Below are 27,402 nucleotides of genomic sequence, written 5' to 3'. Positions count from 1 at the left end.
CAGCCCCCTTGTTCACTTCCTTTCCCAGCGTGCTGAGACCCTCCTCTGCCCCTCCTCCACCTGGCCTCATCCCTTCACCGCTTGTTCACTTGTGAGTGAGTGAGTGAGTGAGTGAGTGAGTGAGTGAGTGAGTGAGTGAGTGAGTGAGTGAGTGAGTGACTGAGTGACTGACTGACTGACTGACTGACTGACTGACTGACTGACTGACTGACTGACTGACTGACTGACTGACTGACTGACTGACTGACTGACTGACTGACTGACTGACTGACTGACTGACTGATTGACTGAGTCTCAAATTAAAGAGATTGAATAAAAATGACAAACTTGGTTGGAATATATTTATTATTATTTATCGGTTGCCTGTAATTGCTCTTTCTATCAATCTCAACAGTTAAAACAAGCGTTTGGTGCTCTTTTACGTACTATAGGTTCATCAGGCAACTTCATTACTTCATGTGCTGCACTTTTGTTCATCTTTCAGTGGCCTTGCTTTGCTGTGAATTTCAGGTGTTTTTCTTCACTGTACATTTATATTTGCACCTGAAACGCCTCCAGTTGCCTCTCAGCAGGATAGAAAGACGAGGAGGTGCCGAGAGGAGGTCCATGTTTTGGAGGGTGCCGGTTGTGCTCCTCTGGCTCTGTTATGTACAGGTCACATGCTGGGGGTCCATAGGAACACTCCTCTTCTCTCTGCATCTTTGAACCACAGGTGTTTTCCCCCTTGAAGAGGCAAAGAAATTATGTTTAAAGCTGTTAGGGAGAGAGGCAGGAGGGCTCAAAATATGTGTTTTCCCTGAGGATATTTGTGGATTAAATATTCATTTGTGTATAATGGTCTTTATCCTATTTGGATATTGACTTATTCATCACCTGCGCTGAATTTTCTGCAAAACAAGGATTTGCATAAATGACTGACACAGATGATGCAGTGCAAACACATGTTTTTGTAAACTATGAAAGGAATCTCTGTAAAACAAATAGCACTGAAAAGTATAAAAGGTTAGTACTATATAAAAAGTGTGATGCTGATCTTTTTTTCTTCAGTTCAGCAACACAACTGTTTATTGTTGTGATAAATAGATGTGAATTTCAGTGAAATTAAGTTATTCCTGCAGTCAAACAATGAGTGACAGCTAACTTACAAAAGGACACTAAGCAAGTCATCCGTTTCTGTTTCAATGAATGAAACACTCTGAACACTTTTAAAATGCAAAAGTATGTTACAAATGTGCATTTCTTACAAGGCGTTCTCTCTGTCAAGGTTTTCTGGAGGTTTGTTTGACTGAGAACAAGCCAACTTTGAATGGAGGTTAGCAAAGTATGTAGCTAACAATGGAAGACAAGAATGGCAGATGTCCCTTCTGCTTGAAACATGCAGAAGCACTTTGGGCAGTGTCAACTGTATTTTAAATGTGCTTTATAAATAAACTTTGACCTTGACCTTGACCTTGAAAATCTGAAAAGATTTTATGGCAGACCTGGAGGCAGAGATTCACAGAAAGCAGACGTAGTTTCCACGAGAACCAGCACCAACGAGAGAATAAGAGAACGGAGAATGACAGCTGCACATGGCCACTTACTATAAAGCCTCTCTGCATTGGAATCATGTAATGCGTGCGTCATGTTCGGATCGTAGATGGGGTCGTCTCATGTCCAGAAAGTTGGCGTTTCAAATCCCGCTATCTTGTCTATGACTGTTGTGTGAGTGAGGGGGAAGGGTTGGTGGTGGTTTCAGGGGCTGATGGTTCAGGGTTTTTACATCACAAGATAGGACCCAGTTGAGAAAAAAACATATCTATGGAAATGGCTTACGACATGTTGGATTTCTGCCATTTTGGGATGAGAGTCTATGAAACGGGAATCCGTGACATTTTTACATCCATGAAATATATATCAACGGGTGCGTTCTGTTCAGTCCTGGGTAGTGCATTGATGACTCAAATGTGAGTTCAATAGGTCAATGCCTATATTTAAATAATAATGTGGTTTCTGGTTAATGTTAAGGTTAATCAGAAAGATGAATTTCTACCTCGGGAGACAATAAAACTCTATTCATTCTATTCGTCTTTTGCATGTTCATACAGTATACTCTAGTGCAGTGTTTTTCAACCACTGTGCCGTGGCACACTAGTGTGCCATGAGATATTGTCTGGTGTGCCTTGGGAAATTATGCAATTTCACCTAGTTTAAAAAAAAAAAAAAACATTATTATCTGCAAATAATGTACGGTTTTTGAATGTCTGTGCCCTCTAGTGATCGGCAGAGTACCCATGTAATATTCTTCCTTATCAGTAAGTGGCCGCAGGGAGCTCATTTGTGATGATCAATGGCATTGTGGCTCGCGTGACTATACGGTGTTCCTATTCAAGACACTTTGATGAGAACGACTGAATATAGGCTACAGAGTTACATTTTTTTACATTTTCTGCTGGTGGTGTGCCTCGTGATTTTTACAATGAAAAATATGTGCCTTGGCTCAAAAAAGGTTTAAAAACACTGCTCTAGTGGCACATGAATACGGAGCGAGGTAAACCCTCAGAGCATGTGATAGAAGTCATTAGCAGGCAAACAGTGTCCTCCTATGACTAATGCATATGATTGAGCAGCAGATAGTTTCAAGAATCTTGCAATAAGAGTCAATTATGACTAGATGGGTTATGTAATTCTCGTGAGACAGAAGAATTCAAGTGGACAATGGGGTTAGACTATTGAACTAATGTCCCCAACATTTCCGAATAAGAGGCACAGGCCTGATGACCCGAGAGGAGATGCACTGAATAGTAATAAAGCTGACTTCGTGCGGTTTTCGAAAAATGCTAATCTTTAGTAGTTTTGATTGTATAAGACATTATTTCAATGTGTGTAATTAAATATAGAGACTGGCGCATCATCCTGCTTTTTCAAACACCGTGCCTGCTTCTTCTGTTGACTTTTTCAGAGAGCTGTTATTTCGATGACGCTCACTGCACGTAATGTAGACATTCATTTTGATATAGTTAAGAGCTGTGGTATATGGGAAACAAAATGTAAATGTTGCTGTACTACGACAACTCAAACTGCGGGACTCTTTGGAAATCGTCTTGAGAACCAATGTAAGAGATTTTACACATACAACTTTTGCATAATATTAAAGAAACAAAATCAACACTAACACTCTCATCAGTAAAACCAATATTTGATCTGAACATGTTTTATCTGGGGACACACATAGGTGGGATTTTTGTATGTATTTCATAAACCTCATGGTCGGGATTGGTTTACAGTTTGACAGGGACTGGTCTGAACTGAATGAGGAACCACAAAGTTCAAATTGAGAAGACAATACAAATAAGTTAGACTATAGACTATACAGAGTTTAAAAATGTTATAATTATGTATTCCCCCCCCCCCCCCCCCTACATGTTCCAACAATGTCCTAATGTGTAGAATGAGCTCAGACCTGTTCACCACAACTGCCTCTAAAATCCTGCACTGTCACTCAAAACGGTGTTACTTCGGGTCCGAATTGCCGCCATGCACAACCTTAATATAGAAGGTGCAGTTACATGTATGACCTGAGGTGGCAGTAGTGAGTATAAAATGGCGAACTTGCATCTAGCCCCTTTAACAACAACAAAAACTACATGGTTTATGCTCAAGGGGAAGATATACAACAGTTTATACGATTCACAACTCTGCAGCCCTGGTTAAACTTTTATTTCCATTGTGAAACAAAACAAATCTTTTCCATTGTCTACTCTCTTTGTGTCTATGAGATTCTGCCTCAGATCTGAACAAACAATGATGAACACTCATAAGACACGCCTCAACCCCAATTTTGTATTTCCTTTTGAAAAGTTTTTGCTTGTTTATGTAAAATACTGGAAACAATATAATGGCCAAATTTAAATCTGGTATATCTGATCCACACCAAACATGTCGCTTTCAGGGGGACCCCATATCTCTGAAGCCGCTGCCTTTGGACATAAGAATATTGGATTGGATTCACTTGAGGACAATCGCTCTTTTCACTTAGAGCAACTTCACGCCTGATTCGAGACTCAGCAGACTGTGTTATACAGATAAATTATATCTTTTTTATTCACTTTTTTCACACGGGTTGCTGATGCCTTTCTTTTTCAGCCCACCTGACCTTTTGTATCGTTTTTGTTACTCACGTGGCTATAAAAAAGAATTTATTAAAGACAGAATAAACTGAAATTGCCTGTTAACCAGTTGATCAAAGGTTTGAGACCATCTTAACCTTAACCTGCCGCTAGTGGGAACAAACTGTTGTTTCAAGCCATTTATATGAGTGAGTTTTTAAAAGTGTAATTCAAAATCAATTATTTTAACTTAATCCAAATAGTGTCCCTCACAATTAAAAAAAAAAGCACATTATCAGTCTGACTTGTGGAGACACAGGCATGATTGTCTTTTTAAAATGCCATTTTGATAGATTGTCTAGTTCTTTTATTTTATTGTTAATGGAATACGAGTCCGGAATAAAAATGAATTGAATAACAAAAGAACGTTAGGGAATTGAGGCTTGTTTACTGTGGCCGGTCAAGTTAATCTATTTATAAATGTCATTTAAAACAACCCTTGCTGCCCAAAGTGCAGTACACAAGCAATAATATCGCATTTAGCCTTGTTTGCCCCCCATAGTAGATATGGCGTCCTGCACATTAGCATAGTCTGTTTAATGGCAGATAAACATGGTTATATTGTACCTTTGTGCTGTCACTGAGCTGCTGTGAGACAACGAATTGCCTGAAGGGACTGCGCTCAGACTTCTTATCATGATCCTGTGTTGTCAGTCTGGAAGCGGGCGTCACAGAGCGAATCACTCCTGGCTTCGTCTGCAACACGACAGTGAAGGCAGGTATGTACAGTATGCTGCACACATATGTTTAAGTAGACAGTCCATAATAAAGGTGCACCTTATGAGGATCTGCATGTCTGTCGTCATTTCCATTGGAAGGCAAACTGCATACAGATGCCTGAATAAAACCATGAATATAGTTATTAGATGTTAGTATTCTTGTGAAACAAAACAAATTGCGAAGTACAGTGTTAATCTTTTAATAATAACTGTGTATAAGTCTTATATTGTGCTTTACAATTTAGTGCATTAAAAAGCACTCCATACTCGGTGGTGGTAAGCTAATATTGTAGCCACAGCTGCCCTGGGGTAGAGTGACGGCTTCCTGGTGTTACCAAATGGACTCCCGTTTAAGTCCCGACCAGGCGCTTCTTGCTTAGCCTCTGAGGCCCCCCCCCCCCCCTAAAAAAGTATCTAAAATGTGCTTATCAAGCAGATCGAAATGTAGAAATGTTGAAAGCCTTGGGCGAGCGACCAAGAAAGAGCTGGGGAGCTTCTAGCCGGGGTCACCGTTATCAGCTGTTGGGCTTTTCCCATAGAATTATGAAACTTTGAATATTTGCTTTATGAAATGTGAGGAAATGCTTTAAATTTTAGTGTTTTATGTCAGCCAAATATTAATAATGAATATAATTCTCAGAGAAAAATTAACAGCAATTAAGTGTGATCCATTATATATATCGATTGACATCACTAGTAAGAATGTGCTGAACTGAAGGATGGATTGCTGCAAGATCTGAATTTTCAGTCTAAAAAAAAAAAGGCTCGAAAGATGATTCAGACCAGTCGTGTGGCTTTATATCTCTGAGTGTGCACAAGCACTTTATCAATAAACAAAAAAAATATTTTAAAATATGAATATCTACTTGCTTTGGTGCTTTGTAGTTGAGCCATGTTTTGAGACTTGGCTGTGATTGGATGAAATGAGGAGCGCCTGATCCGTGGGAAATATATGATCATATATGAAAGTCCAACCTCTTTACGGACGATTTATCCAGTTTTCCAAATCATCATTAATTTCATCAACTAAAATATTTGTTCAGAATTGTTTGTCAAAATAGTGTTCTTTCTAATTAAAATGAGACTGAAACTAAACCAAATTAAGGTAATGATAACTAAAACTATCACTAGTATAGCTCATCTTTGTGCTTGAAAGATTGGGAAAGGCATCACCATTAAGACTCTGTTCTATGTTAGGGGGAAAAATGTGATATCGGATTTCTCACTCTCTTACTCCTATGTCCACAATAAATAAAATAAAATAACCAGATTATAACTAACTTGGCACAATTGATTATGATTTGTTTTACTTCTCAAAACCAGCTATTATTTCCCCTGAAAGCAAAAACAGCAATAATTCATCAGTGCCTCAAGGTGAGTTCATGCAGTTCTTACTTACATATTTAGTCTCACGGCCATAAGCACGAGGAAATGTAGAGCTGTTTTTCTGGAAACGAAGAGTAAACAAATGAGACGCACTGTGTGAAAAAGCATATTTTCAAGGGGATAAAAGTCACTCAAACTCAGTGCATTCATTGCAAGGAAGGGAAGTGAAAAAAGACAGAAAAGGAGTCCTTGCTGTCTCCTGCTTGGAATTCACAGTAGAGAAGAGTCAAATATTCAGTCAGCTGTCTATTCAGCTGTATAAGTGATAGATCGAGTTCTGACTGGTGATGACGTTCACATATTCAAGGGGTTGCCGTTCATAACTTTAAAAAAGCAAAACAAAAACAAAACTTTGTGGTTGTAGTTCGGAGATTGGCTAAAAGTACTGATCTGTATCTGATTACAGTGATGGCAGAATCTGTTTTATACATTGTTATCTGTCCAGTGTGGTGTAACATACTTCATATCACATCAAAATTATAACACAAATCTGGGTATTTCTTAAATACAGTCGATGGGATGACTATAACTGAAAACATCTGGATTGTTCATAATTTTTTATTTTTGATGGCTAAATGCTATTGGGTATAGGAACAATATATTGTGTCTGAGTGTCTGTATGGAGGATGTATTGTACATCATTTGTCCTTTTTATTTTTAATTGTTAAATGGTAAATCTACTAAGCCACAGTCTTTTTGCATTGCAGTGAATGGAGCTCTGGTCTTCTTTCACTGAGTCCAATATGGCGTCGGGATTTGGGAAGTATTTCAGATGCAGCAGATGCAGTTGTATAACCCTCACAGTGACAGACACATGCTCTTTAAGTTCTACTTCCGCTGCTTCCACGAGGTTTTTCAATCCTGCACATATGAGGAAGTGAGGAACTGACTTTCTCAAAAGCCCCGCCCCTTAGCCAATGTTCAAAAATCAGATAATTGGAGAAATCTGATGACTCAATAATCAGATCTGATGTGTTTACATTCTCTTCAGAAATCAGAGAATCCAGAACTCCAGGTTCTACATGAGCCAGAGCAGATTCAATCAGGCCAACTTGCAGAACCAGGTGGAGAATGATTGCACCTCTATATTTAGACTTGGAGTTAAACTGTTGTCCACTTGGCATTAGTGGTTTGAGTTTGTAACAGCCTGGACACGGCTCAGGTTTAGTAACTCAAAGTCTTATTTTCTAAGCACTTGTAGCAGAAAAGTAAAGTCAAATACAAATTGCACAAACTGTACTTCAACTTCTATTAAAAATGCAAAGGTGAAGAAAAGGGAACAATGATTTAACGCTGGGGATGGAGTAATATTTTGCCAAACGTGCAGGACGTGTTGGAAGCACACAGTACTTTCTCTACACACACAAGATTTATTTCATGGATGACTTTCTTTTTTTTTTAATCAACAATGCTTTCAACGCTTTCATAATATCTTCTGATCACTGTCTTTGTGACATTAGTTTGGTGTCTTTGTTGCATTTTCCTGGTTCTATAGGTCATCCACAAGTTCGAAAGATCAGATAGAAATCAGATTATATGATATATCAGTTCATTTATATCAGATTATACTGTTTACATGCCACGTCTAAGAATCTGAGGACTCAGAAATCAGATTATGATCAGATTTTTGGTCTCAAAGTAAACGTCCAGCTTTCATGAAAAAGTTTAGGAAACTCTTGGCAAATGACAAGACCGATGGAAAACAAATGCTGGCTTGGCGCAAAAGTTAGCCGGTGGTGAGTTTTTTTGCTCATTTATCGAGAAACAGGTCCGGGTCCGTTAGTTTCTTTTGGAGGATATCCGGGAAAATTCTGGAAAGCAATGGTTTATGATTGGACAATGATTAAGTTTGATATTATTATTCGCAGCATTATTATTAATAACATGGTAAGGGGATTAAAAAAGCTTGGTACCTAAAACTCTAATTGCATGAGTAATCGTGCTTTACCATAATCCAGTTTAAACACTATAGATTATCAGAGAACATGGTTAGTGTTTTCTTGTTAAGAATATGAAAATAAAACTGCAAGATACAGCGCATTATGCCCATGATCTGCAATTACCATGCAATTTCCACCCTACTACCATGTTATTACTCTAGCTTCGTATCTTTGAATTTTGATTTCACACACATCTTCTATCTGACTGCACTTCTCAGTAATTCATAAGATGCCGTAACATTTGGCTTTCTTGCCCTTGGATGCCTACTACATTGACAGGTTAACATTGAATGAATGTTATACGAGTTGGGGGCTATAAACAGGTGCTGACAAAAGAACATAATGATTTAGAGAGAGTAGAAAGAGTATACCTGTGCCTCTGTAACAGTTGTCGATTTTGATGTCTGACAAGGGAAAGAATAAACACATTAATGCATGACGCTAGAATCAGCCACAGAGACGTCATGATGGACACTCACGGAGGAAATGCTGCCCGCCAAAATCTCATCTATAACCGCGTATAACTCCTCAGACTCCTTCCTGAGCCACGCGGGGGAACACATCTGCGGCCACAGACATATTTGTATTGTTACCTGCTCAATGGTGCTGCTGCAGAGGCGCGAAAAAGTGCAATGAATTACCTCGTTGTGGGTGTCTGTCTCTGTGGCGTTTGATGGCACACCTCTGTCCCAAGTGGAGTCCTCCCCTCTTTCCACCTCCTCATCTATCACCTGCATAAAAGACAGACAGAACAGAATGCTGTGTTTCCTATTCATTCACAGTTCCCCTTCTCAGGGCTCCCGATCTCTGAGTGTTGTGTCTCCTGTTCCTGGTGTTCTTCATTTTGACATTTTAACATTGGAAACTATGCGGGAATTCAGACAAGTAAAAATGAAATAAAGAGAGATAACTTTTCGAGAGCATTACAAATGGTGTAATTCAAAAGTCCTGTTGGCACCAGAAAGAGGAGAAGGTCATGTGAGTGGATTTAAGGTTGGTCAGGCAAACTGAACTCACCTGTTGGTCTAGAAGAAGGGTGTTGGTGGGAATCGCTGCCAGGGATTTGTAGCCCGACTTCATTTTGTGTGGCTGCATGTGTAAAAGAAAGCATATTTTTTGAAGGGCATTCCAACAAAAAGCTCATTATTTATGCCCTACATATCCTCAGGCATGCTTTATCTGCTGCTGCTCCTCCTGTACAGTAATCATCATCATGCAAAACACACACTGCCTTAACACAAAGCTGTCACCGCGTGAGGGGGGTGCTGATAGGAAATGTCATCCCGGAAGTCCATTGCACTTTTGCACTCTGGCAGGCGACAACGCCATTGGCAACATCGTTCCTGTCTATTCTTGCTCTTTATCAGATTAATTTGAACGAGGTGTTTTTTATTGCCAATGAAGCTTGGCCTAGAAAACTTGGTCTTTTTTTTTCCTTGAAGTTTTGACTCCAATCATGTCAATCATTCTCGAGGGACATGCTACAGGCAAACATCTCAAACATTATGAATGACAACTGATCAAATATGGTTGTGTTTTTCAAACTTGAAATATCTAGCCATGTGTGTTTTATTGCATAGCGTGCATGGGCTCCTGCATTCTTATTTTTTATCTTGAGAGTGCTTGCAGAATATCCATACTGCTTATTGTTTAGACAGACAGACAGACAGACAGACAGACAGACAGACAGACAGACAGACAGACAGACAGACAGACAGACAGACAGACAGACAGACAGACAGACAGACAGACAGACAGACAGACAGACAGACAGACAGACAGACAGACAGACAGACAGACAGACAGACAGACAGACAGACAGACAGACAGACAGACAGACATCTAAACAATAAGCAGTATGGATATTCTGAGTTGTTTTGAAAAGAGGAATGGGCTAAAATGTCAGTCTCTACATGTGCAAATCTTGTAGAGTCAGACCCCAAAAGACTTGCTGCTGTAATTGCAGTAAAAGGGGGTTCCACAAAGTATTCATTCATGCTGTATGAATACTTATGCACGCCCAACTTTTCACTTTTCTATTTTTTGAAAAATAACATAATGTATGTATCATTTTGCTTTCACTTCACAGTTGTCTGTTACTTGTGTGTGAACGTTCAGTAAAAAAATAAAAATAAAATCTTTATGTTTAGGGTTGTAAACATGACAAAATGTGCAAAAGTTCAAGGTGTATGAATACTTTCGAGAGGCACTGTAGATAGATAGATAGATAGATAGATAGATAGATAGATAGATAGATAGATAGATAGATAGATAGATAGATAGATAGATAGATAGATAGATAGATAGATAGATAGATAGATAGATAGATAGATAGATAGATAGATAGATAGATAGACCTTTCAACTGATATGGTATTGAAGAGTGAAACTTGTGTGCTGTCACACCAACGTTTCAGAGAAGTGTGGTATCAAATTCAATATATTTTTAGTTGTGCTCCCTCGAAAGCTACACTGATGTATTTTACATATGGTTTGCTGCAGTTTATGACAACATGCCAACATCGCCAACTATGATTTTTTTTTAAGAGGAATGTCTTTATAGTTGACTTGACAGTTTGATGACAAGCACTCCAAGAAAAATACACTCATATACACTTGATATCTAGCTATCAGACATCTGCTTGTAAATGTGAACGCGTGGGTGGAGAACAGTATGTCAAAGATGTCAAAGAACAGTATGTCAAAGATGTCAGAGAACAGTATGTCAGGCAGCAACTAAAAAACAAAAAGGGAATTTAAAAAAAAATCATGCGCATGTCATGCAAATGGGAAAAGCTACCTTTCTTTTTTTACCCTCCCTGTCAGCGCCGTCTGATATTCCACTCCCCGGTCTTGGAGAAGGCGTGGACCGCAGCGACAGGGAGGGCGAGGGGGTGAGCTCTCTGATTGGTGGAGCGGGTGAGGGAGTGGGGTTGGGCGTGGGAGAGGGGGTTGCGCGGGGAGAAGGCCATCCCCTAAAAGCCGTGGGCGTGTAGCGAGAAGGAGACAGACAGTGGGACAGGTTAGGGGATCGTTCGGGTTCACAGTGGCTCGTGACCCGCGGATTCCCCGCTGTGAGCTGAACAGGTGGAGGCGATGGGGAATAGGCAGAAGTGACATTTTCAGAAGAGCAAGGAGTCTTGAGCTGTTGCGATAGAGACTGAAGCTTTGAGAAGGATGAATTAGGGAGGCGGGTCCATTTCTGTGGCACACCTGTATCAAGTTCGAGCGCAGGTTCAGGGGATAGACATGAGAGTTTGTTCGGCTTATGATCCACGTTATGGCAGAAGGAAGGCTTCAGTGTGGGCAATTTTGGCTTGGAAACAGAGACGTATGATCTATGTAGGTTTATTGGGGAAACTGATTTGACTATAGATGAGCAGACAGGCTGAAGCGAAATGTTTTTCTTGTGGGATTTCAAAACGCTCTGCGGTGGTGGTGGTGAAATCAGATGCTGCCACCTTGGGACAGCATTCAATTTGTTTGTCCTAATTTGAGTTTGGGGGCATTTTGTTTGGCTAAGGAGAGGAGGAGCTGTGGCACAACGGCTCGGGCCCCTGTACGCGTCATTTTGGCTGTCTATGGATGTCGTGGAGGGGAACTCGGTGGAGAGCTCGAGGGGAATGGACGCGACACTGGAAGCCGCTGAGCAGGCACTGCAATGGGACAGTGTAATGTTGTTGACTGGCCAGCAGGGAGTGTACGGGCGCTGGACATTGGAGGATAGAACTGGAAGTCGACCCTTCCTCAAAATGGCGGTGAGGAGGGACAGGCGGGTCAATGGCGGGCGGTGGTGCGTTGGAGTAGGGGACATTGGGTATGTCAAACTTTCACATGAAGAGCGGCAACTTTGCGGTAAGCTAATGAGGCTAGAGCCCGGTGCCAGGAAGTGCTTTTTCACCGGGAGAATAGAAGGAGTGAAGATGCCAGAATAGACCGAAGAGCAGGGTGAGATAGTGCGGCTTCCCGAGGCAGGAGAGACGTCTTTGTCAGAGCATGCAGACAAGATGGACTCTCTTGAAGAAGCTGGAGTGGGAAAGAGGTCTGCAGAACTGGTGGGGCTAGCTCTGTCCTGTTGTGATTCGAAATAGCAACCCAAGCTAACCTCAGAGGCATGTCCTGGGACACGGTGATAGTGCTGTGGCGAAATGTCTGTGCGTTTATTACGGGCTGCCTCCATGGTGGCTTGTCCCCAGTGAGGGGTATTTTCAGACCAATCACTGATGATGGGAGCCGGGTGAGAGTCGAGGTCAGAGGGAAGTGCACACTGGAGAACAAAACGTGTTACTTAAGTTCACCGGTCAAAGCAACATATAGAATTTGTATTCATAGCATTTGACATTTAGTAATGTTTGTCATAATGAAATTTGCCAGTTTTAATTAAACAGCAGAAGAAGTAAGTCTAAATGAAGTACTAAGCTAAGTATTTAACAGAAGGCTATTTTAAATAAGGCATCATCACAAATATATGGAATAAAAGTTAAGAGTTAAGCAGGAAATATTCTTTCAATGAGGCACCAAACTCTGACATGTTTACGAATCTGCAGCTACTAATTCAATAAGTTTCACTTTCCACTGTGTCTCAGAAGACTTTGAAGGATTTTATCAGAAATTTTAGCAAAAATGCTGTTATAGTTTATTCAGCAAAAAGGAGTTGGGAATAACCTTATAAAGTACAGGTTGGTGACAAGTTGCAAATGCTATTATGGTTACAAACTGGGAGTCTTGCAGCCCAGGCTAATGCTGGCACTGTCTTATCTCACAAAATGTCAACATTTGCAATGCACTTATAATATTCTTTTGTCGCTTACTGTGTCGGTGTTTCTCTGTGATTGTGTGCCGCTACTTCCTTTCGTTTCCTCAGAGTTGGGGACGTAGACGGCTGTGAAGAGTTGTTTTCCTGACACGGCCTCCCTGGTGGTCTCCTTTACCATGTTCTGACAGGAGAAAGTGAGGCAAATGTTTAGGAGGCACAGGGCTGGTGAAACCTGAGCAGAGTCTGGGGTGAGCAGGGCACAGGGGTGAATCGCTGTCACCACCGTCATGCCCCCAACGTACTACATATGAACATTTACACATGTTACATACTGGCTTTAACACAGGACACGCAACCACATTCCCTAAGGTGGGAACGTTTGTATAAAAGAAATGCTCAATTAATTATTAATGATATTCGAATATTGACTGGTAAATACAGTGCCTCTCGAAAGTATTCATACACCTTGGACTTTTGCACATTTTGTCATGTTTACAACCCTAAACATGAAGATTTTATTTTGACTTTTTTACTGAACGTTCCCACACAAGTAACCAACAACTGTGAAGTGAAAGCTAAATGATACATGATTCCGTTATTTTTCAAAAAATAGAAAAGTGAAAAGTGGGGCTTGCATAAGTATTCATACAGCATTTACTGAGTGCATTAAATTGCCTTTATAACATTCCTAATGACTCCAGAATGTTCACACCTTGGCCTAACCATTAAATAGAGGCCACCTGTGTGTAATCTACCCTCAGTATAATTTCAGCTGTTCTTTTAGGCCCTCAGAGCTGTGGTCAGAGTGTATTGGTCACTGAACAACATCATGAAGGCCAAGGAGCACCAGAGAGGTCAGGGATAAAGCTGTGGAGAAGTTTAAAGCAGCGTTAAGTTATACAAAGATTTCCCGAGATTTAAACATCTCCCGGGGGAACTGTTCAATCCATCATTCAGAAATGGAAAGAGTATAGCACCACTATGAACTTACCAAGACACGGTCGTTCACCTAAAATATTAGATCGAACAAGGAGAGCACTGGTCAGAAATACAACCAAGTGCCCCAAGATAACTCTGGAGGAGCTGTGAAGTCCTGCCGCTGAGCTGGGGGAATATGGACATGGGACAACTATAAGTCGTATCTACACAAATCTGGCCTTCATGGACGAGTGGAAGAAGAAAGCCATTATTGAAAGGAGGCCTTAAGAAATCCCGTTTGAAGTTTGCTAGAGGTCATATGGAGGACACAGCTCCATGTGGAAGAAGGACCTTTGGTCAGATGAGACAAAAATTGAACTTTTTGGCCCAAATGCAAAACGTTATGTATGGAGCAAACCTGACACTGCTCATCGTCCTGTGTGCACCATCCCCAGTGTCAAATATACGGGGGGGAGCATCATGCTGTGGGGCTGCTTTTCCTCAGTGGGGACTGGGGAGATTGTAAGAATAGTTGGGAACATGGATGGAGCCAAATATGGGGACATTTTGGAGGAAAACCTGCTGGAGTCAGCAAGAGAACTGGGGCGGAGATTCACCTTCCAGCAGGACAATGACCCGAAGCACAAAGCTAAATCTACAATGGAATGGTTCAATAAAAACATATTAATGTGTTAGAATGGCCCAGTCAAAGTCCTGACCTAAATCCTATTGAAAATCTGTGGAATAATCTGAAAACTGCTGTTCACAAACGCTCTCCTTCTAATGTGACAGAACTTGACTTGTTTTGTAAAGAGGAATGGGCTAAAATGTCAGTCTCGACATGTGCAAATCTTGTAGAGTCAAACCCCAAAAGACTTTCTGCTGTTATTACAGCAAAAGGGGGTTCCACAAAGTATTCATGCATGCTGTATGAATACTTATGCAAGCCCCACTTTTCACTTCTATTTTTTGAAAAATAACAGAATCATGTATCATTTCGCTTTCACTTCACAGTTGTCTGTTACTTGTGTGTGAACGTTCAGTAAAAAAATAAAAATAAAATCTTTATGTTTAGCGTTGTAAACATGACAAAATGTGCAAAAGTTCAAGGTGTATGAATACTCACGAGAGGCACTGTATCGCGGGGGCAGCAGTCTCAGCAGACCCCCACGACCCGGCCCCGGATAAAGTGGAAGAAAATGGATGGATGGATGGACTGGTAAATATGCAATATTGTAAATTATACAACATATATTGTAAATATAGGTACATTGAGTTATAAATAAACATGTGCATGTTTACACCACGCAAGGTTGTTGTCATTGGCAAATTTGTATCTGTTTCATTTTCATTTCATCTATTAATTTATTTGAAAGGGACAGTGCATATTATGAACAGACAACTAATGCTGTAAATATGCCGGATTTATCTCAAGGCTAATTTCCATCCACAGTCCCATGTGTTGTCCGTGCATTCACCATTCACAGGTTGTCTGTGCAAGCACATAGACACCACTGATAAGGTTGTCTTTCCCAAGGACACAATGACAATATAACAATATTTGCAGTAACAGTACTAATAACAATCACTGCTATCAGTTGTACTAAGTATATTACTTACTTAGTATTACAGTATAAAATAATTGGAAGTGAAAATTGAATAATACTTTTGATTTACATATAGCCTACTTTATTTTCAGAAGAAAAGATCACATTTGGACAGGAATTTTCTTTTGAAAAATGAAAATCATTTATGTTTCCAATGAATCAGACTGAATGAAATAAGGGCATATACAGCATATCCTGGTATGTTCATGTTTTTAGCTGACAGCAAAAAAAAGGAAAATCTATATCATATATTTATAAGGCCTCTTTATTCAAAGTGTATCGGGATATGTAATCGTCTTTACTGTTTGTAAATTGGCTCTGTATTGAACTGCATGTGTATCGCGATACTTATCGTATCATGGCCCCATATCACAATACGTATCGTTTGCAATACCCAGCCTTATTTAACAGCATGACATAAACTGCAAACAATGAGATCTTCCACACTGACCAATATTGTTTCATTACTTGCTTGATGAACGATCAAAAGTAAATTTGCGGAGCGTAAACTCTAAGTTTAAAGCTTCAAAATGAGGTATGGCCTGTCCTTAAAAGATGGTTAAAGTTGTTGTTTTTTTTAAATGGTGAGAGCCAAAACAGGCATCGTTTCAGTATTAGATATTCGGAATCAATGCTCGATCCCGTATTTTTCCAGGACAGGCTCCCATATCAGATCGGTGCATCTTATCTAATAAATAGCAAGTAAATATGATGGTGAAACAGTTAATTTGCTTTATTACATTAACAAATTGATTAATAGTGGATTTTTTTATATCTCTCAACATAATCCAATCCAAAATCATTTCCGAGGTTAGAGAATATGACTTGAGATACAGCATAATCCAACTAATAGAAGGCTGTCAAACTAACACTTTATTCTGGGAGCTGTAATCATCAGGAAAAGTGGCTAATGTCATTACAGTGTCAGAAGCAGCTATACATAGATGTCAGAATGGATGGGCTTACAACTTGACAGCCACATTATTGGAGTCATAATTATATGTACAGTATGTAGCATGCACTACAGTCTGACATAATATTGGCCTCAGATTGAATTAAAGGCAAACAGACTGCTAAGAATAGGAATTAATAGCAACATGTGCATCTGGCTGTACAAGAAAAAGACACTCTCCTTATAACAGGAAATCACTGGGGCCGGACGCTCTGACTAAATACAGCCTCATAATGACTCCAAAGAACAAGGATTTTGTTCTCAATATGTTCAATGGAAGATGGAAGTGTAGAATGAATGAGCTGCTGTGACCTCATATCATTTTATATCAATCATAGCATTAGACAGAGAAGCCCACCTTGACTTAGATGTATAGTAATGCCTGAGACTAACTCGACATGAAATGTGGGCTGTAGTGATATCTATGAATAAATAACAACTGTTCAACCAGGGAAATGGGCTCAGACACAGCCCACATTTGTTCCACTGTAAAGCCTGTCATATGTTGACTGTCAGTATAACATATGGAGGTACAGGCAGTTGGGAAGCTGGCGAGCCTACAGTCCCACACAGTGAGCGCCTTTGAAGTCTTCAGCCTGACGTCACACTAAAGGAGCCAAACCTTTTCCCAAAGAGCTGCTGTGATGTGGAAGCGCCACTTTCACGCACCGGGGGGTCAGACCAGAAACATACTATTTACTGCTCAGAGCTAAAAGGAAAAATAACTGGGAAATGCCAACTCTATTTGAAATTATACACAGCTGAAAAAAAAGGGTTATTCTGCATGCAACACTATGACTATTAATATGCCAGACATGTGAAATAAACTGATAATAAGAAGAGGGCTTTGTACGCTCGCTCTGCATCACTGATAGTCTTGAAGAACAAATATTTATTTTACAAGCCCTGGGCACTTAGCTGTTTTAATGTTTTTTTATGAAGCAGTTATCGTCTCCAGGAACAGCTTTTACTTTTAATGGTACAGTTGGGACGAGATTAAACAAAAAGAGCAAAAAAACCAACAGCAACAACAGACTCTATGGAGCTTTACAAACATTTGAACATTCATTGGATTTGTGCAGATTCTTTTGTTAGCACTATGTTCATTTTTAAATGCATTTTGTCCAGGGGTGACATGCTTTGCTGCTTGACTGCTTTGTCGAACATCTAAATGCAGAGTTAGGAATTGTCTTTTCTTTAGTTGTTGAACAAAACAAAAGATTAAAAACTTAATGTTTAAAAGTTCATCATCTAAATTCTGTAGTATCTGCTAAATTTTACTGGAGCCTTTACTACATTGATTAAAGCTCTCGCTTAAATGAGCAAATTGTTTTTAATTAATACTCTGTGAAAGTGTTGAAGTTGTTTTTTAAAGGCGCACTGGGTAGCATTTTGGATTAACATGCTTCTAGCTAGAGACAGTAAATGCTATTTCTGTAGTGGGTAATCAAAGAATGTATTTGAATGAGGATCTATTTAAATCTCATATTTGGCTGCCTTTAGTCGACATGTCCATGAAGACAAGCCAGAGACGTCCTGCTCCCAGTAAAGCTACAGTCCACAGTCCACAGTCCAGTTTAAGAGAGATGATCCACTCACAGCAAAGACAGATAAATGGCTTGGTACCTTTGTATCTGTCTGAGCTACTATCTGTCCATGCCCCGTCCAGAGCACTTCGCTCAGCTGACCTGCTCCTTCTGGATGTGCCCAAAACGCACATGAAAACCAGAGGAGACAGAGCTTTTTCCGCTGCTGCCCCCCGACTGTGGAACGTCTGCCCCTCAACATCCGTTTGGCCCCGGAGTTTTAAGTCCTCCCTTAAAACTCACCTCTTTACACAGGTCTTTTAATATGTTACACTGTTTCTCCATTGTATTTTTTGTTTAATTGATGCAATGTTTATTATGCCTTGTTTGTATTTGTATTCCTAGTTTTTATCATTTGTTTGTGTTGTGAAGAACTTTGGGCAGCCGTGGTTGTTGTAAATGTGCTATAGAAATAAACTTGACCTTGACCTTGACCATAAAAACATCTGTAATCAAATAAATGTGGCCATGCCGCCTTTGCTCTGCCCCATCCCGTCAGACCTTGGAAGCTAAGCAGGGAAGGGCCTGGCAGGACTTGGATGGGAGACCGTTTGGAAACACCAGGAAGCCTAGCGAATGTAGTGTGTGAGTGAGTGGTGGTGGACGGAGGGGCCGATGGCGCAGACTGGTTGCCTCGCTTCCGTCAGTCTTGCCCAGGGCAGCTGTGGCTACAGTAGTAGCTTACCACCACCGAGTATGGAGTGAACGAATAGTGCAATGTAAAGCGTCCTTGAGTGTCCAGAAAAGCACTATATAAAACCAATGCATTATTATTATTATTATAAATGCATTTTATTTAATTGGGTGAAATATTAGTCGGTGTGGCCTTTAATTGTGTAAGAAAGCTTCTTTTTTCCTTGGAAACATATTTAATTAACAATGTTGTAGCTCTTCACAAATCCATTAGACAAATTGAAAAACATAAGTGATCAGAAGTGGCCAGAGTTTGTTTTACTTGACTAAGTGTCGCCATTAATGGCTTTATTTAATATTTGACGAGCTTGAAGAGGGCAATCTCACTTCCAACCAATCATACAGGAGTTTATAAAAAGTTAATTAATGTGTTGAGTAAATGCTGCACCTCATTTGGTTTTCCCTTTGAAGCACCAGATGTCGTCTCCAAACAGCTTTTAATTGGCAATTTCTGCACAACTGGCATGAATGTGAAGACGCGGGGCACTGTGACCTGTAAGGGGGAAAAAAAGTAAAAATGTTTTATGTAATCCTGCACATGTCACCACCACTCGTCACTGGCTTTCGTGGCATTTAATTGGAGATTAGGGTTTTGCCACCAGATTGAGCTGTGCTAATGTTGGCGCTGATGAGCCACACTCACACAGATTAAGCAATTTAGTCCCCAACGCACACACACATACACACTGGCTCAATGAGGAATAATGAGGTGCCATTAAAATCAGCCCATTTCAAATGCAATGAGGGAGCTTCATATATGCTTTCTAGGGTCTTGAAAGTTATTCTCAGACATTCACAGATGTGGACGAGGAGAACTTTTTATGATTGCATCCAAAACGTCAAAATGTGCATGTCTTTAGTGTTACTAAATCTGGCTGGCCCCTCAGTAACATGGATAACATAAATTGCTGTTTTTCCTTGTGCTCGGGATTACCCCACACACTTTTCTGTTTAGGATGCTGTATCCTATCTCTCTCCTAGAGTCTACCTTTTACCTTTTTGCCTCAGCTATGGGTGGATTATAAGAAGGTTGGAAGATACAGACAGAACAGGCGGCTTCTATTCTCGTGTTTTTGCTCATTTGAATCCATGCACTGATATCGCAAATCAGTATGATCTCTACTCTTCTGAAACTGTAAGAAACCATAAAGGAAGTCGTAGTTCTCAGCTATGGCAGCTCTAGATAAGATTTGAATCTATAATGTAAAATACTGAATTGACTTTGTGGATGTGCCTTTGATTAATCTATGAACCTGAAATCATGATTAAATCGTTTTTATTGACTCTGAATGAAGCACTTTTATGCTATTCTTGTGTCTTGTATTTTATTACTTGTCTGTGCAGCACTTTGGAAGGTGTTGGAAGGAACCCCGCAGGCTTTTAGCATGTTGAATATATGTTTTATAACGGCGAAGCTAATAAAAGACTATGGCATTCTCTATCAACCACTGAGGAAACCAATTTGGGCAGAGAACATTGATCATTTTCCGACCCTGTCTTGTTCCCTTGGAGATGCATCAGCGCCGCATTCACGCTATCAGTGGGCAATTCCGTGAGCATGACCATCTGCAAAAATGTCCCGTGGGGGCGTGGTTGTGAACTATACATGTGTAAACATCATCCACATACGTATGGGCACACCAAATGGATGCCGTTATTTTCATGCAGATGGTGCATTCAGATTGCTGTTTGTGGAGGAACTTTAAATCAGATTATTTGTATCAACACGTCTGATTGAATCCATTTGGGCTGCTCATCATGTGTCTCATCAAATATATTTTGATTCTAGATGAAAAGTGCGGGTGAAGGCCAATGAGGAAATTGAGAATTTGTTTTGGAAATGTTTTGATCTGTACTTCAGAGGGCAGAACTCTTCTCTGATTGTAATGTGTGGCCAATCAGAGTGCGGCTCTTTGCATGATAGGGTATGTTTTATATAATGGGGCTCGTTGCATAAGTATTGGTGCATATTTTCCACAATCTTGAAGAATCTTGAACCCATCTCTACACACGTGAATGACAGTCCGTATCGCTTTCCTTTTCGAGGCAGTGTGTAAAAGGCGCGCATGCAGTCGGTTCACTCAAAGCCAGACACAGGTTAAACAATAGTCTGTGACGTAAAACAGTTTCTTGTCACTCTTTATGATGAAATTATTCACAGATAAAGATCAAAATTAGGAAGTTATAAAAGCTCTAACGCAGCCTTATGATGCAAAGAACGACCAGAAACGTTTATTTAATATTAATTGATTTGGTTAGAAGTAATGTGTCAAAGTAGGTTTAGGTTACTTTGTCCCATTAGTTTATTTTTGTCACTTTATTCAGTTATGTTCATGTATTCATTGTTTTCACATTAATCATTTAGGCAATATCCAACTAAACAGTTAAATTTAACTGAAATGCATTTAACTAATCAAAACTTGGTAATACTTGCCACCTGGTCCACAAAGAGGAACTGGTTTTGAGTATTGTGTTTATTGAGTATTTGTTTGGTTTTGTTAGGTATTTGGTGTTTGATTGTTGTCAAAGTCAAAACACGTATTTGGGACGAAAGTAACCTGTGAAATGTTTCCAGTAAAAGAAACCTAACCTGTAAATGTAAACCGTATACTTACCTCTAGGTAGAGTGTACTCATCTGGGGGAGGGGCTGCCTGCTATAAAGCATTGGCCAGTTTCCCCACAAGTAAAACCATTAAATCTAATACAATTATTGAAAAGCGCTTGACATAACGTTATAGTTTATTGTGATAAAAATATAATTATCACATTATACTTAATCACCCCTGGATCTCACGAATGGTTGGTGCCTTTGTGGTTCTTCACAGGATCAAGGTTGAAAATTTGGGGTCTTGACTAGTTAGCCACCCCTGGTTTAGAGTATTGTGATATTTATTTTGTATCCAAGGACTACGGATATTTAGCTATAGTTTGGTGCAGTACCTCTCTGTCTCCACTAGTCTCTATAAAGTCTGTGTATTGTCCCTTAAATAAAGATTAAACTAAAGAGAGTGAAGTAGGATTCCCCCCTATAATCTACAGGGCACTTGACATCCCGTTAACACACGGATTAAGGATAAAATTCTTTTTTTTGCTATTTGTGTCTGAGCCAATTCCTTGCATAAAAGTCTTTTGAACAAAATGTCCATAGAAGCAGTTTAGTCATTCTGTCGTGAGAGGGTCTCGTTCTATCCCTTTGATGGAGCCAGTGCTTTACCTCAAGTGTGTCCTTGTCCGCTGTATATGTATTTTGTTTTATTTATTTAATTTGTGACCACAAGAAATGCAACAACTAATAATAATAATATCACTCCACACACTCCACACTACGTTATTATTGCAGCCACAGCGTCCCTCTATGAATGTGCTTCGCTAATAATCATTTTGGCTCAAGGCACTTTGCATTTCATGTTCAGGCAAAGCACAGACTGCACCTGTGCGATTAGAAAAAAAAAAAAAAACGTTTTAAATATATTATTGCCAGAAGAAGAAGAAAAATTAAACAAAAATGGTGCAGAGACTTGACTTGAAATTCGAAATAGCCTCAAAAAATACAAAAATCCAAGGCCTTTATTCTTGCCGGCAACAGCTCCAACATGTTTCGCTTGAGCCGGCCTGGATTAGAGGGAATAAACCTTAATTTCTTATGTTGAAATGCAGTGATGGTTACGGAGAGGTCAGCCGATCGTATACGCATTGTTCATAAATTATTACTGGACTGTCAATTCTTATTGCGCTCAATCTTTAACACTGGTAAAGGTGCCTCAACAGTTTCATCATATCACTGTCTTGGCGCTTAGACTGGGTTGATTTTGCAGTTATCACACATACACTCTCTCCTAAAGGCAGTTTTGCCTTATTTAATCACAATGTTTGTCCATGATGTTGTAGTTAATTTTCCCTGTGGCCATGTCTCTCCTGAATGCATTCATTGGTGAGTGCAGTTCGCTCTATTGTCAAGCAGTGTGTGTATTGTGTATTGTGACTGCAAAACAACACACTAATATTAATGTTGAAATGATGCCGTCATTTCAACACTGTCAGAAAGATAGATTGAGATAAGTAAAGGTGTTAAAATTGAGAGTCCTTGTGAAAGAGTAAATAAAACCAAAAGTCAAATCACGCTGTATCTCTGTTTATGAGCTGTTACTATAATCACACAAATGTCCTAACTAAAAATAGGCCTGTGTCATCTTATTTACTTCCCTCTGTTCTTGCGTAAGAGCTTGTTTTGCCATCGGTAGTCACAGCACAGTTTATTTTACACTCGGCAAAGGTGAAAACTAGCGCTTCCTCCCTGCCCGTCGTGGTGCCGTCATGAATGTTTAATTGCCGTGGAGAGTTGCAGAGGTCATGCTGTCCGTGTATCACCTTTCCGAGCATGCGACTGATGGTCTCTTGGCCCAGGGCATGTGTACACTCGGTTATGTCCAACGGCATCGAAGGGCCTTAAATCACTTCCTGAAAGAGACCACCCTCCAAGGCCAAGCTCAAAGGAGACTCTCATAGACTGTGACCTATTGCAGAGAGTGGCACGCCATCTCTATAACAGAGCTAAAATAAATGGCCACTTACAGTATTTCATTTCATTTCATTCATTCAATCTTTATTAAGGACACAAGTGAGAGCACATGATCCATATTTATGTTTAAAAAAAAACAGTAGTTGTGATGAATTGGTTTATTGGTATTATCATTACACAGCAAGTATCTTCTCCTTTCTCAGTTATGAAAACTTTTTTTAAGGCAGTCATAAAAGTGTGACCATGAAGTATAGAGTACTACTATATTTTTAGAAAAACAAACTTCTGGTCTCTCATGATGCTCTTGTCATGCCCATAAATGGAGGATTAGAGGGCGTGTCTCTGTTTTTACATCGCAAATATGATGAATGCCATAGGGAGTGCCACGTTCGGGAATTTGGCCCATCTCTGTTTTTAGATTTGAGTTCATAAGAACGCTGTTTATCAGAAACCTGAAATTAATACATCCTTTTCGTTGTCCCACTGGGGGTAATACACGTGTTAATGGGATGATTTGGGGTCTTTCATCTCCCCCTGGTGTCTCTGGCCAGAAAACCACATTTGCAACTTCGCTGCCACCAGGTAGGTTTCACCAATACACACTAATAGAATCACGAAGAAGCAGGCAAAGCTAACTGTGGGCTAGCGCCACTTAAATAGTATTTACAGCCAAGTTTGAGTGATTTATCTCCACTGTGTTATTTGATGTACAATATCCCTTTTTCTTTTCTGTCAGCGTAGTGTTTACTCTCATGGACGATTAATACGTTAAAAAAAAAAACGCAACATGCTATGACACCTGCAGTGTCTATGGCCTCTGGGGGCATGAGTCACTTAGTGCTTTAAAGTGATACTTACTAACTATTTCTTAAGAAAACATTCATCAGGGAGGCCCAATGTTCATTTGGCTAAATACGTCCGTTCTGAACAAACTCATAACTCATGATCTGGCCACTGCTGTCTCCCACTGCTACCAACTAGTTACCCCGGCGGCACTTAAAGTTGCATTATACAACATTTTATGGGGAAAAAGAACTTGATATTTGTGCATGATTGACCTTTTCGTGATCCAGCGGCTGTATGGCTGGTTAACATGGCACCTTTACTTTCAATCATGATGGCCTCTACACTTCTCCAGGATCAATTGTTTTATAGGTTTTCTCGTGAGAGTGAAAACCTACCAGAAACTCAGAAAGCAGAAACTCGAAAGGTCTGTGATGAAAAATAAAGACACCATGCTTACCACTGGGTCACTAAAAGGTAAATTACACACACAAAAAATGTTGCATAATGCACCTTTAAAGCAGAACTAAGTAACTCATGCTCGAGGCCATAAGCGCCACTGCAGGTGTCGTAGCATGTTGCGATTTTTTACTCATTAATTGTCCGTGAGAGTAAATACTACGCTGACAGAAAAGACAAAGGGAGAGAGGGATATTGTACATCCAATTACACATTGGGAGATAAATGTTTTCACTCCAACTGGGCTGTAAATACTGTTTAAGAGGTGTTGGCCCACAGTTAGCTTTGCCGTTAGCCTGTTGGCTTCTTCTTTTCGATTCTATTAGTGTGTATTGGAGCCTCCGACCTGTAGGCAGCGAAATTGCAATGGTGGTTTTCTGGCCAGAGACACCAGGGGGAGATAAAGACCCCCCAATCATCCCATTAACACTAGTATTACCTCCAGAGGGACTACGGAAAGGATTTATTGAGGTAAACACGTTACTTAGTACTGCTTTAAGGAAACGCAAAGGGCAAATTTCCTAACTGAACCATCGAGAGTAGAGCCATTACAAACAAATGAAGGTTTAGATTTTGCTTTGTTTTTCCCCCGTTAGACCATTTATTGGGTTTGTTTACTATACAACAACTTAAGTTTATTCCCTTACAACCCATGAAGTGCTGATCGTTTAAACCACCGTCTTCCATGTGATGCCCTCAATAACGCGCCTTTCATCTCCTCGCTCCCGCAGGTGCTGTATGTTCACCCCTACTGTCAGCCGTCAAATTTGTTATTGTGAGTGTCAAACATCTTAAACTTCCTTTAAACACAAACTTCAAATACCGTTATGCTTCTATCTCTCTATCGGCTTCCCTTTCCGCCGCAGTGAAAGTGCGGGCGTGTCCCTTAAGTGTTTAATTACAGACAAACACTGCCCCTCCCTTCAGGGCTGATAGGGTAAATATATCGTTGTGCCAGCTGCCCGTGTGGGAAAACATTTGACCGCAGCCACCGTAAAGGAATGCACATGTCACAAGAGAAAAAGCGGGCTAAAAATAATCGCCGTCACGTACAGGAAGCATGCAATCACTGGCCACTTTATTACTGGCATCAGAGTTAGAGCATAATGTTGACAATAACATCAGCTGAAAAGGTAGTGATTAATGGTTTTAGTTTTCTTATTTAGCTCTAATAATTGAGTTTTTTGAAAGCAGCTCTCCTGAGTGACAGGCAATTATCATCATCATCAGTTCTCTCTGTGATTAGAGAAGTGGCAGTACTGTTTGTCTAACAGTGAAATTATTAATGCAACTTTGTGACATACTTTCAAGTAATGCAAAACAACTTCCAGCTTCAACTGTCCATCTGATTCAAAGTTGGAAAATAAAAGGTGTTTCTTTGCTTGTTTATCCTTCTGTGACGTCTGGGATCAGCATCGTTCCCTCAGTACAGGCAAACATAAGACATGTTCTCTTTTAAAGGCTGCTCTGTGTGAGCCCGAGACACTGTTAGCTATGAAAAGCTTTGTAGAGCTGCAGTTTCTGAAGTCCATGATCTTTTCTGTTTCAGTTTGGTTTGAGCATTTTGCAAGTTTTTAAACAGTTGTACCATATGAAGTGAAGGTGAATCTGCAACTCATGGTCCGAAGAAAGAAAAAAACAGGATCTTTCAAAGTGCTTTTTGAGCCTGTTGGTGATATGCTGAATCAAAGACACAGCTGGAGGCGCAGATAGTGCCTCTAAGCCTCACCGGAGTAGGGGGTCGCCAGTATGCACATTGAAAATCTTTATAGACTAATGGGCTTTAAAAGCATAGTAGTTTCAGTTTTAGAGGGTCTATAGCTTTTAAATGTGGCGTAGATCAAGACTATACTGTACTACAGCGTAGAGGTTAAGGCAAAGCTACAGGCAAGTCAGAGAGATCTGTTTACAACATCTTTTTCATCTTTAGAATCTATAGTCAAACTTTCTTACCTCCCCCAGGCGCTTATCCACAGGGCTGTCCATTCTGCCAGTGCAAGAGTGGAATATGTTAGGGATTCACAAACACTCGGTAAACATTAAAAAGTTGAAAGGGAAAGTCCTCCTTGCGTCTGAACTTCAATGTGTGCGACTGTGTGTGTCCCGCCATGTGCATTTCCTTTTATAGACCCATAATAGCCACAAATAGCTATCAGACGGCTGACTGCCAGCCCTCTGACACCCCCCATGACAATGTGCTGCTGGGAAGCCTCATGCAGCAGGCCTATGTCCATGAGCTGAATGCTTAATCTCTAAATCATAGAAGCAAAAGTTTAAGGTGTTGAGGTATTTATTGAGCCGCTGAATCCTGATATGTCCTTTTTTTTTTTTTGGTTCTGCAACGACCAGCAGTTTATTTCATTCTTCGTCCTGTTCTCATTGTCATTCATTTGATATACTCATGAGTTCTGTGTAGATGCCAAAACAGCACAAGCACAAATACAGCTATCAGTATTGGATCACAGCATTTTTCACACCTCACATTTGCAGTAACTCTTCAGATGTTGTCACAGACTCACGACGCGGGATGATTGTGCAACGACTCCCAGCGTTCATCTTGTTCAGCATGAACATCCGAGTCATTACCTGGTTCTAAGCTGCTGCTGCTGCTGCTGCTGCTGCTGCTGCTGCTGCTGCTGCTGCTGCTGCTGCTGCTGCTGCTGCTGCTGCTGCTGCTGCTGCTGCTGCTGCTGCTGCTGCTGCATTGAATAAGGGCTTGTTTTTGAACTCGACTTGAGTGACAGCTGAGCTTTGAATTTGACGTGTAGGAAGAGCAAAGGCTGTTTTTATTATTAACAAGAAACACTATTTTTGTGCTATTCTTATTCAAATGGGAACATGTTGAATTAGTCGTCAGATGATGCTCCAGCAGCAGCTCACTGAGATGACAGAGACACCACAGCATGTTCCTTAAATGACTTATGAGGCGGCTGCAA

General features: G+C 40.3%; 2 protein-coding genes across 2 annotated transcripts in view; one reads left to right on the top strand and one right to left on the bottom strand.

Annotated features, from left to right (window-relative positions):
- Positions 1 to 468: 468 nt before the first annotated feature.
- Positions 469 to 26,551, bottom strand: mlip (muscular LMNA-interacting protein). Its single transcript, XM_079560352.1, has 12 exons — positions 26,420 to 26,551; positions 19,093 to 19,197; positions 13,004 to 13,129; positions 10,993 to 12,459; positions 9,211 to 9,282; positions 8,835 to 8,924; positions 8,673 to 8,756; positions 8,565 to 8,597; positions 6,267 to 6,314; positions 4,926 to 4,985; positions 4,716 to 4,844; positions 469 to 723 (listed from the first exon to the last, which is right to left on the bottom strand). The coding sequence occupies exons 1-12, from the start codon at positions 26,450 to 26,452 to the stop codon at positions 532 to 534; spliced, it is 2,439 nt and encodes an 812-aa protein (XP_079416478.1). The 5' UTR covers positions 26,453 to 26,551; the 3' UTR covers positions 469 to 531.
- elovl5 (ELOVL fatty acid elongase 5) overlaps positions 5,025 to 27,402 on the top strand; it is an 84,158-nt gene continuing 61,780 nt past the window's right edge. The window contains exon 1 of the mRNA XM_079560355.1: positions 5,025 to 5,028. The gene's annotated coding sequence lies outside the window, so the exon portion shown is untranslated. The remainder of the gene's footprint in view (positions 5,029 to 27,402) is intronic.

Source organism: Gobius niger (assembly GCF_951799975.1).
Source record: "Gobius niger genome assembly, chromosome: 7".
In the NCBI taxonomy this organism is placed as follows: Eukaryota; Metazoa; Chordata; class Actinopteri; order Gobiiformes; family Gobiidae; genus Gobius; species Gobius niger.
The sequence above is the reverse complement of the archived record's forward strand: the minus strand, read 5'-3'. Positions and strand labels throughout refer to the sequence as shown.